This window comes from Sturnira hondurensis, unplaced genomic scaffold, assembly GCF_014824575.4.
Source record: "Sturnira hondurensis isolate 20B ecotype Veracruz unplaced genomic scaffold, ASM1482457v3 Scaffold0011744, whole genome shotgun sequence".
In the NCBI taxonomy this organism is placed as follows: Eukaryota; Metazoa; Chordata; class Mammalia; order Chiroptera; family Phyllostomidae; genus Sturnira; species Sturnira hondurensis.
The window spans coordinates 614,019-625,779 of record NW_028084375.1 but is presented as its reverse complement, the minus strand read 5'-3'; the positions used below and the strand labels follow the sequence as shown (position 1 = coordinate 625,779).

The following is an 11,761-nucleotide window of genomic DNA, read 5'->3' as shown; positions in this document are numbered from 1 at the left end:
CTGAACAAGAGGAAATTTGCCAGCAGATGACCTTTAGACTTGAACTGCATCATTGGTTCTTCCTTGAGCCTCTAGACTGCTTGGCCTATCCTGCAGATTTTGGACTTGCCAGCCTCCATTATCATGTGAGCTGAGTCCTTAAAATCTCTCTTTCTCTGTCTCTCCCATTTTATCAAATCCTCTTTTCCTCAGCTTCATAGTTAGTATTCTTGAAAGCCTTGTCTTATATTTTTGCTTTCCTTGAATTCTTAAATCAAATCCATTGAGGCCCTGTCTGGTGTAGCTCAGTGGATTGAACGCGGGCCTGCGAACCAGACGATTGCGGTTCCATTCCCAGTCAGGGCACATGCCTGGGTTGCAGGCCAGTTCCCGGCAGGGATCCACAAGAGGCAACCATATATTGATATTTCTCTCCCTCTCTCTTTCTCTTCCCCTCTAAAGATAAAATTTTAAAAAATCCATTGAGGTATATGAGATCATTACTGACCACCATGTCACCAAATCACCAGGCATTTTTTGGTAATTAACTTGCTTGGCTTCTCTGAAGTATCTGATAATAACTGCCTCCTTTTTCTTGCAGCATGTTCTTTCCTACTTTTTGTGATACCACATATTCCTGGTTTTCTTCCTATCACTCCAACTGCTTTTTAAAATTCTCCTTTTTAGTATTTTTCTTTTGCATTTCCTTTAAATGTTGCTGTTTCTCAGTATTCTGTCTTAGCCCAATTTTTCGTCTTCCTTTCTCCTGTCCTGAATAATCTGATCTACTCTTATTGTTTCTATTATTACTGAAAGACTGATATTCCCCTTTTATATATCAAATCCAAACTTCTCACCTGAGCTCTACACTCACATAACCAGCTGCCAACTAGGTAATGCTCCCTGGAAACCTCAAATACATCTCCAATTCAATGTGAGTAAACTGAACTTGTCATTTCCCCCTCACTACAAACTGAGGTTCCCTTGTGCTTCCATCTCAATAATGGTCCCACTATACACCCAGTTTCTCTAGCTAAAAATCTAATATCATCTTTATCTTCTTCTCTCCATCATCTTCAATATAGCACCAGCTCCTACTGATTCTAATTCTCAAAATATTTCATATATGTTCATTTTCTTTATCCTTGTCCATTATCCTAGCTCAGACTATCATTGTCTTTCCTGGGGATCACTGTAATATCTTCCTAATGTTCTCTCTGCTTCTATCTTGACTGTCTCCAACCCATCCTCTGCATTACAGCCAGAGTGATCCTTATGAACTATCAATCTGGTTAATTACTCCCCTCTTTAAAATAACAATAACTCCTTGTCATGGTGACCAGAGTTTAAAAGATGAATTGCCTTCCAAGTGTGGAGAGCCTTAAATTCCAAACTGAAGACGTTAGACTTTATCTTGTAGAAAGTACAATACAATTTTCTTTACAAAGGGGGAGTAATGACAAAAGAAAATCAGATTTTAAAATGTTTTTGTAATTTGAATGCTCGTCATGGATGTCCTGAGGGTTCAGAAAATAATAACCTATTCAGAAATCTATTTTTGTTGTATTTCAGATTATTGCATGTGACTGTCAGCTCTTTACTAACAAGAGAAACATGTTTATTACATATTATATAGATTATAATCTTCAGAAGATTACAGTTCCAGTATACTTGCTAAACAAACATAATTACTATAACTGAACGAAAATATCAGCAATGCATAATTAGTGCAGAAGATGAAGCAGAAATGAATTCATGCTTAACTAATGGCCATGGACTTTCAGTTTGAGTGGAACCAAGTTCCAGGAATTCTCTCCTTCAGAAAAGAATGGGAGTAATTAAATGCATATGTGAAGTTTATAGATTGGGTCAATGATCTTTTATAGTATTAGGGTCACAGAAAATGAGGTAGGTAGGGCTCTTTTCCTTCAATGAATAAATCTGGGATAATAGAAAGGCACTCTGGAGAGGCATTTGGGAGACAGAGGGAAGTTCAGGTCTGATTGGATAGAAAAGGAAGATCTTTGAAGCTAGAACAAGGCTCTGATGACCACCTTCATCAGTTAATTTTCTCCCCTATTTTCTGTTAGCTAAAGGTAGAGTTGGGGTGAGGGATTATTTGAGGTGCTTTGAGATTTTCAGTTGGACAAGTTGAATGTTAGAATTAAAGTAATTATTTTTCAGTCCTGGGAATAACCTTGGGTGATAGCTCTTCCAGTCTAATAGTTTGAAATATAAAACAATGGAAGCCCAGAAAGCTTAAGTGGCTTGCACAAGGACACACAGATAGTAAAGTGAAAGAACAGGCCAGAATGACTACTTCACCAGTGTATACATATTGCCCCAAGCTTCTTATTCATTGTAGCATTCTTTCCATCGCACCATAGAAACTATGACAGGTTTAATTAAAAAGAGGGTCTTTGAGCAACCAGGACAGGCTTGTACAATGTCAAAGGATAAAGATCATTACAATACAGATAGATTTCCCTAGCAACATAACCACACCTTACATGGTGTATTAGTTTGCTAGTGCTATCATAATAGCCCCAGACTGAGTGGCTTAACCAATAGAAATTTATTTTCTCAGAATTGTGGAGGCCAGAAGTCCAAGATCAAGGTATTGGTAGGGTTGGTTTTTTTCCTGAAGGTTATGAGGGCAGGATCTGTTCCAGACCTTTGTCTTTGCTTGTAGATGGCCATTTTCTTCCCGTGTCTTCATATCATCTTCCCTCCATCATGTGTGTCCGAACTTTCTCTTCTTATAAGGACACCATTCATTTTGAATTAGTGCCCACCTAACGATCTCACTTAAGTACAATTACTTAATTAAACACAATATCTCCTATATTCTAAGGTGCTGGGAGTTAAAACTTCAACACATGAACTTTTAGGGAGGATATAATCCAGCCTGTAATACATGGATAACAGGTTTACCATCACAGAGCATTTTAAATCCTCAACCTCATTCTTCAGCAGCAACTAAGGTAATGTTAATAGAGCTCCCTCTCAGTTTAGACTTAAGCAGTCAGTTGCACAATGGCCTCAAGCTTCTGCACATGAACGTACACTGTCTAGGTGGAACACTACGGTTAGTCTGCCAGTATGTTCTCCTGTCAGCATGCTAAAAGAGGACCCATAAGGCATGGGCTGGCTGGCACACTTTTATTTAACAACATATTGTAACTGTGATGAAACAATACTTTCTTCTTTGGAAATGGCTCCTTCTTTATCTTGTAAAGTGCTGTAAGTCTGAGGGCTTTGATTGTTTTTAGCATACTTTTTATTGTTGAACTGTAACTTAGATGATGAGTATGTATTTCAGGAGTATCCCGGGGCTGACATTTTCTGAAATGAGTTCCTGTTGAGAGGATCCTGGGGAAAGTCACTGTGGCTCTTCCATGGTTTCTGTGAAAATCCTTAAGTAAGGAAAAGCATACACTTATGTTAAGAGAAAAAATAGTTTTGTAGTTAGAAATTATTTTAAAGAGGTGATGTTCCATGGTAGTGTGTCAGGGGATTCCCAGGTTTTGTCTTTTGTGGGTATGTTATTTATGTTAAAGCAAGGGAGAGACTGGTGATCCTTGCAGAAAAATGCTGTATTACTCTATCAGAATGATACTCAGGAGTTTAGTTTTCCTGCCTCCACAAGTCACCAAAATGTTGGTGTCTATAACTTAGGATGTCTTCTCATCCATGATGCTCACAATTTAGAAATGATACTATTCTGTATCAGGGCCTTCTTGGACTTATTTCTAGTACCAAGGTGTGAATACCAAATATAGACTCCAGCAGGTGGCACAGGGTGTTTGGATCATTAGATAATAACACGCTATTTTTGGCATTACTATTAAACTCCCTCTGACTGGGTCACCTAATGGACTGTGTTGCTTAAACCGACAATTCATCTATAATTTCTATAATGCTGAGCTGAACTTCCAGGCTATTTTCTACTATCGGTTCACCAGATATCAGAGACAAAGAAGCTGCTATATTCTTGGGAGAAAATATTAGAAGACACTGGGAGCACCACTATTTGTCATGACCTGTGAGTCATAGCTAAAAAGGACACAGAAAGCTGTGAAGTCAAGAATATAAACATGGGTAGAGAATTCTAGCTTGGGGATGGAAATAAAAATAATTTAGAATTCACCCTAACAGGGAAAAATGGTTGAGTGAAAACCAAAGTGTGTGGTTTCTTTTCTTTTTCATATTTAGAACATGGATAATTGTAACCAAATACCCTTAAGCAATGAGAACTTTTTTCCAGTTCCTAGAGCAGTAGATACTGAATTATGATTTGATGCATAATTAAAACAGACAAAAATAATTGCTTGCCAAACATTTATTATTAATTTTTTATACAGTCCAATTATTTCAAGAAGAATGTCTCCAATGTAGTATCAATAGACTTCAGAGGATTATAGGCTGATGGGTCTTCTCTGTTTGCATTTTTTCCCTTTCCCTCCCTGAAAATGTTCTCTGTGATCTCTTATTGGTCCTAGAGCAAGATAGAGGTTTACAGAATCCTAAACAGGTTCCCTCTGAGCTAAAATTAACTAAGGCAGCAACATTCTGAAATTCACCAAAGCCTGGAGGAAGAGAACTGAGCACTATAGACTATGGCAGACAGAGTTTTAAATTTGAGCTCTGAAGTTGTTTGAGAAACACCTTACTTTTGCTCTATGAGATTTTAAATGTTTATGGAGTTGAGTGTAAAAAATTCCAATTCAAATTCTAAATCTTAAAGCTAAACCTTATTCTTAACAGATATTCCTTCCAGTTATAGGCTGATTTCACAGAAAGTTTTTCTGTATAAGTCAGTTTCCCTGCACTATTCAAAGGTTGTAAATATTCAGTCCTCTTGCAGAATCTGTGCTAATTAAGCCACAAAAGATGAGAGGCTATTTGGAGATAAATATTAATGTAATCTAGGCCCAAGAAGATGTCAACTTGAACACTAAAATTATCTAAATTCTCTACAAGATATATCAACCACTAAAAAAAAAGTACTAATTCTTTTGAATGTCACATTATCACATTATTCTTGTTACTTTTGAAAGCAAAAAATTAACATGTCTCCAAACAAAACTCCTTAAACAAATTAAATGATTTGTTTTAAAAAATGGTCACCACATCTGCACCAAAGACATCCTGCAGTAAAGAACTACTTGAGGGAGAATAAAAGGTAGAGAGGTACAAAGTACATGGAATGGATGTAGTTTGGATAAAGATATGTTCTAACATAAGAGAGTTTTCCCACAACCAAAATCATTTGAGTCATTCGATACCCAGTGCTTCCCATTTCCCTTTGCTGAAGCTTTGGCAAGTGTTGGAATTTTGCATTTCTTAACGGCGGTATTGGGATCTCTGCTCTTGGATGTACTCATAGAGAGGGCTGGAGCGCACCGGGGCACTGGCAAACTGACCCTTGCCAGATTCCAGAAACTGCTGACGGCCCTTTTCTTTTTCCTCCCGGACTTGGCCACGCCTCTGCAGCCCCTCCTGCAGGCTGCGGTGCTGCTCTTCTTCCCGGAGTTTCCTTTCCGGCTCTTGGCGGCGTCTCGGTTCTTCTTGCCGCAGTTCCTGTTCCTGAAGGCGCCTCTTCTCTCCGCGGGCAAATGGCTTCTCTTCTCGGTTTAGCTCCTGCCGGCGCTTCATTTCTTGTTCCTCCCGCTGCTGCTGCTCTTCTCGGCGACGCAGCTGCTGTTCTTTTCGTTCCCGGATAAGTTGCTCCTCGCGTTCCTGGAGGTGGAGCTGTGGTTCCTCCTCGCGTAGATATCTGTCTCGCTCTCGGCGATGCAGCTGCTGTTCTTCCCTTTCCTGGAGGAGCTGATCCTCCTCAAGAAATTTCCTGTCGCGTTCCTGGCGGCGCGACTGTTCTTCTCTTTCCCGGAGAAACTGTTCCTCCTCCCGAAATTCTCTTTCGCGCTCTTGGCGAAGCCGTTGCTCTCGTCCCTGGCGACGCAGTTGTTGTTCCTCCTCGCGGAGCTTTCTGTCGTTCTCTTGGCGACGCAGCTGCTGTTCTCGTTCCTGGATAAGCTGTCGCTCGCGTTCCTGGCGGCGCAGCTGTTGTTCATCCTCTCGGAGCTTTCTGTCACTCTCTTGGCGACGCAGCTGCTGGTCTTCTCGTTCCCGGAGAAGCTGTTCCTCCTCAGGGAATTTTCTGGTGCGTTCTTGGAGACGCAGGGGCTGTTCTCGTTCCTGGAGGAGCTGTTCTTCTTCACGGAATTTTCTGTCACGTTCCTGGCGGCGCAGTTGTTCTCCCCTTTTTTGGAGAAGCTGTTCCTCCTCACGGGATTCTCTGTCTTGCTCCTGGCGACGCTGTTGCTCGCGTTCCTGGCGGCGGAGTTGCTGTTCCTCCTCGCGGAGCTTTCTGTCGCTCTCTTGGCGACGCAGCTGCTGTTCTCGTTCCTGGATAACCTGTCGCTCGCGTTCCTGGCGACGTAGCTGTTCTCCCCTTTCCTGAAGGAGCTGCTCCTCCTCGCGGTATTTTCTGTCACGCTGCTGTCGAAGCTGTTGCTCGCGTTCCTGGCGGCGGAGTTGCTGTTCCTCCTCTCGGAGCTTTCTGTCGCTCTCTTGGCGATGCAGCTGCCGTTCTTCCCGTTCCTGCAGGAGCTGTTCCTCCTCACGGAACCTTCTGTCTTCTTCCTGAAGGTGTTTCCCCTCTCTTTCCTCCTTTAGCAGCTGCTCTTCCTCTTGGAGCTTCCTACCTCGCCTTTTTGCTCCCCTTTGCTCGTCTCGCTCCAGCAGTTCTTTGGTTGTGAACTGCCTGTCGAACTGCTGCTCTTCCTGTTCATCCTGCAGTGCCCACCGATCCTGCTGGAGTTGTTTCTCCCGCACCTGGGGATCTTCCAATTGCCGGATCTTTTCTTCATTCTCTCTGCGTTTGGAGTAAACCCTGCCAACTTCATTTTCTTTTTCTGGTTGCCACTGACATTTCAGATCACAGCGCTGATTATCATCCCGGAATTGGTGCATCTGGTCCTGGTGCTGCCGCTCCTCCTCCTCCGGATACTGCCTATCACGCTGCTGGCGCCTCCGTTCTCTCTCCAGCTGCTTTTCCTCCTGCTGCAGCTCCTCCTCCTCCACCACATACTGTCTTTCCCGCTCCTGGCGCCTCTTTTCCCTCTGCAGCTGCTCTTCTTCCCGATACTGTCTCTCCCGTTCCTGAAGCCTCTTCTCCAGTTGCTGCTGCTCTTCCCCCCCCTGCAGCTGTTCGCGCTGAGCTGGCTTGGTGTATTGAGTGTGGCGGCGTCTCTGGCTTTCCTCCTCTATTTGCCACCTCGATTTTTGGTCCTGGCGCAGCTGCTGGCGCTGCTCCCTCTCCTGATCCTCTTGGAGGTACTCCTCCTGGAGCTGCTCATCGCGGAACTGCAGCTCCCGCCCCCTTCCCAGTCGTTGTCTTCTCAGCTCCTCCTCTTGGAGCAGTTGTTCAGCCTCCCGGCGCTGCTCCCCCCTCAGCTTCGGGTCCCGCTGCTCCTGCTCCTGCAATAGGGGCCTGGTCGATAGCCTCTGGCGACGCCTCTCACTCTCTTGCTCAGCCTGCCCCTGCCAGTTGAGGTTCCGGAGTTGCTCTTCTTCCTCCTGGCGCAGCTGCCTCTTGCGCTCCTCTCGGAGGGTATGGCTTGGCCACTGGGAGTCCTCTTCCCGCCCTCGCAGTCTCTGCTCGCGCTCCTGGAGCCGCCTCTCCTCTTCCTCCTGCTCCTGGTGGCGCCTCTGCAGCTCTTGCCTACGGGGCCTGGAGTAGACTTTGCTCTGACGGGCGCTGGCCTCGCTTTCCAGCTGCCGCTGCCACCTCAAGGTGCGGCCCTCGCCCTGCTCACTGGCCTCTTCCTGCTGTACCTCTTCCTCAGCCAGCAGCTGCTCATGCCTCATCTGCTCCAAGAGCGGCTCCTGCTCGCGCATCAGCTCTTGCTTGTGCCTCAGTTCCTGCTGGCGCCTCTCCTGCTCGCGCTTCAGCTGCTCCAAGACCGGCTCTTGCTCACGCCTTTCTTCCTGCTCCCTCCTCAGCTCCTGTTGGCGCCTCAGCTTCTGTTCCAAGCGTGGTTCCTGCTCTCGCCTGAGCTCTTGCTCGGGCCTGAGCTGCTCCTGGCGCCTCTCCTGCTCCCGGCGCTCGCACCTCTGGCTTTGTAGCGGCTCTTCTTCCTCCAGGCGCTCCCTCCTGAGCTCCTGCCCTTTCCGCCGGGGTAGCTGCTCCTCTTCCTGGCGCTCTCGCTGCTCCTGCCTTTCTTGCCTCCTCTCTTGGACAGGAAACTCCTCAGGCACCACTCTCTGGCACCTATGCAGCTGCTCTTCCTCAAGGCGCGCTTCCCATTCTTGCCGTTGCAGCTCTTGGGCGCGTCTCTCTTCCTTCTCCCTCTGCTCTGCTTCCTCGGTGAACTCCCTCTCTTGTTGCTGCCTCTTCTCCCTGCGTTCTTCTTCGAACTGTCCCTCCCGGAGCTCAAATCTCCTTTGGTCTTCTTGCCTGCGATCTTGTAATGGGTTCCCTTTTTCCTCACACTTGGCTCCCTTCTCCTCTAGCCCCGAGGCCTCTGCGAGGGTGTAATAACAAGCTTGAGCCACCTTGAAAATGAACAGGAGGAACTCATTGAAATCTATAAGCCCGTTACAGTCGCGATCCAGAAGTTCTAGGAGCAGGTCTACTGTTTCAGGATCATGTGGTCTCTGAAAAAAGATGAAAACAAAAATTTTTATGATATACCATTTACTAGTAGTAAACTTTCACGCACAATGTATATTTATGATATGCTGACACTTCAAAAGACATTAAGAGCAATTAGAAAAGTCCCAGTGTGTATGGTAGAGTTTTGTTGTCCCCATGTAAAATGTGAATACCTCATTATATAACATACACTTGTTGGAAAATTTTGCATCTTGTAATTTAATGCTGATTAGAAGATCACAAGTTCTCTTCAGCTGGGTGAATAATAAATTCATCCTCAACAGAAAACTACAATTGAAATTTATGAAGATTTGTAGCAGCCATTTCTGTTTGAAATGGCTAGTTCTTCTGATGTGATTTTTATTCCATGTTTGCAACAGAACAAAACATTCATGCTAACACTATTTTACTAGTGAACAGTATGATTTTGATTACTGAAATTTGGAAATAATTTTAAGTTCCTTCCAAGTCTAGTTTGATCTTACATCTTTTCTGATAACTTCCCATGACAACCACTTCATTCACATTGACATTGCCATCAAGTACAGAAATAATTATTAGTAACTTTTTTAGAACCCAGACTACAATGACAGTTAAGTACCTTCCAGCTCAGGAATGAATGAGGGATATAGTATAGAGCTGTTATGGGGTAAAATGAATATAAAGTCACCATTCCTCACTCTGGTCACTCCTGAGAAGAAATTTCATAGCCTCAAATCAATAGAGAAATTTCCTTTTCTTCTTATTTCTTACCTGAAGGACAGCTCCAAATTCCCTTTCAAGGAGATTCTTCAGGTCTTTCTTGCATAGTGCTGCCCCGTCACAATCATGTGAGGCATATTGATTGAAAACTTCAGTGATATCAAAGATGCTTCTCAGAAGTGGAGACATTTTTTCCCCTTAAGTTCAAGTAAACCTAAAACAATAAAATAGGATAAAGAATCAAAACTGTGTTTCTGATCTTGGGGAGGTTTTAGCCATACTGTTTTGGACAGATGCCTAAATAATTTGACTTAACAGCAGTAGTTATTTTTAACGCAGGCTTTCAAAGCATTTTATCTTTGAATATTGTACTTAGGAAATGGAAGAGAGATCTTTAGAAACTTAGAGCCAGGGAGCTATCTTTAGACTATCCTGTCGGTAGCTTTTAGATTGTTTACCCAATCTAGATTATCCATCTCATTTCCTTCTCTCTCTCCCTGCTCCCTAACACATTTCAGATCAGACAGCGTAGAGAATAATAAAGAAATTTAAATTTGATATGTTGCTTCTCATTGCATCTTCCTCTACAATTGAACAGAGGATAGGTGAAAGCCAAAAAGGTGAGGGAAGATCTGAAAGTATCTTAAAGTGGATAGAAACCATGGACACATAATTGTGGCAGCAAAATATTTGGTGGTAACTAGAACATTAAGTAGGGAGTGTGGATTATTTCCCAACATTATAGCCCATAGGAGATCTAAGAACCTAATTCATAGTTTACCTATTCTCAGATTAAGCATTGCTTCTTCATAGTCAAAGGTGGCATTGTACAATAATATTCAGATATACCAATGAAGAAAACAGAGAGTGCATGCTATTTGCCTTAACTAAGATATGTTACAGATACTCAATTATTGAAAGCTTCTGAGAGATACTTCCAGAGCCAATGGGTCAAACTGAACCTGGACGATTCTGAATAATATTAGTCTTATGGTTCACTTTTGTTAAAGTCAAACAAACCATTTGAATCCTGGCATTATTTAAAAAAAGTGTGTGGGGGGGACTTAGCCAAAAGAAGATCAATATTAAAAGAATACATGAAAAGTTTCACTGACTGGGCTTCGTTAATTACTTTTCAACTCCAACACCACAGATGCCATAACTACATGAAGATGGCCCATATTGGGTAAAACCAATATAAAAAGATAACTGAGGGGCCCTGGTCAGGTTGCTCAGTTGGTTGGAGCATCATTCCAGACACTAACAGGTTTCCAGTTCAGTCCCTGATTGGGGCACGTACCGGAGGCGACCAATCAATGTTTCTCTCTCTTTCTCAACCTTTCTTTCTCTCTCAAATCAATAAACATACCTTTAGGTAAGGATTAAAGAAAGAGAGAGAACCAAGTGTTGGAACATTTTTGAGATAACAGTTTTTAGAAAGATGAACCCCATCAGAGTCACACATAACCAACTTCCAACCCCTGACAGGTGAACATATTTATAGAGTTCAGAGCCCTGGGAGGAGGACCATGTCTCTGAGTAATAGCTCCAATAATAAGATGACATGGAGTTAGACATTCCTGTAAGATACTGATGTCTTCTGGCACAGTAGGACCCCGATCCCACCTCTCACCAACATCTACAACAACTAGAAAATGGAGACTCATACAGAAGCATATGATCCCACTGGATGGAACTTACCCACTTCACCAGAGGGAGAAGTCAAGTGCTCGCTGACACCACTGGCAACTGTACTGGGCAGTTGGTAGCTGGGCCTTTTATAGTGGTTTTAATTGTGCCCTGAAGACCTACTTGGGGAGGAGACACCCACTCTGTGAGATGGTCTGATTCATTCCTAACCAAGCCCAGCTCCACCTCTGTCTCCACAAATGGTTATCTCTCTGTTTGCGCACGTAACTATTTGGCATGAGGTTCACAGACCTTGCCTACTGACAGGGTACTGGCCCCACCGAACATGAAAGGGTAGAATATTTGGCAGAGTCTCTAATTTTTAATTGTTAAAATTAAATAAAACAAAGAATTTAATGTTCAGAATCTTAATTAATTATGGGTTTATTACAAACTTAATTAATTATGGTTTTATTACTCTGAGCCATTTACTTTATAAAAAAGGTAACTTCTAGGTTGGGGTCAAACAGAAACTTTGACATAAACTAATGAGAACTAATTAATTTTTTCCCTGGGATGTGACAATCCATAGGGAGTTGCTTAATAGCCCTGCTTGAAGCAATTTTAAGACGATGAGGGTATAAGGAATTGCTTTCAGTTTCTTCTCTAAAAATGCAGGTAGGGAAAATAATTGCATTTGTATTTTTGGGTCTTATGACGATTTTACTATAGATAGGGGATTGCCTCCTTAGTAAACAATTTTGGGTGGTACTTTAAAATACATTTCAT

The 11,761-nt window shown here is 43.1% G+C and overlaps 1 protein-coding gene across 1 annotated transcript; it reads right to left on the bottom strand.

Annotated features, from left to right (window-relative positions):
* Positions 1-4,348: 4,348 nt before the first annotated feature.
* TCHH (trichohyalin) lies at positions 4,349-9,532 on the bottom strand. The gene is made up of 3 exons (XM_037060342.1): positions 9,395-9,532; positions 7,664-8,643; positions 4,349-7,576 (listed from the first exon to the last, which is right to left on the bottom strand). Exons 1-3 carry the CDS (start codon positions 9,530-9,532, stop codon positions 5,326-5,328), a joined length of 3,369 nt encoding a protein of 1,122 aa, XP_036916237.1. The 3' UTR covers positions 4,349-5,325.
* Between the last annotated feature and the right edge of the window lie 2,229 nt (positions 9,533-11,761).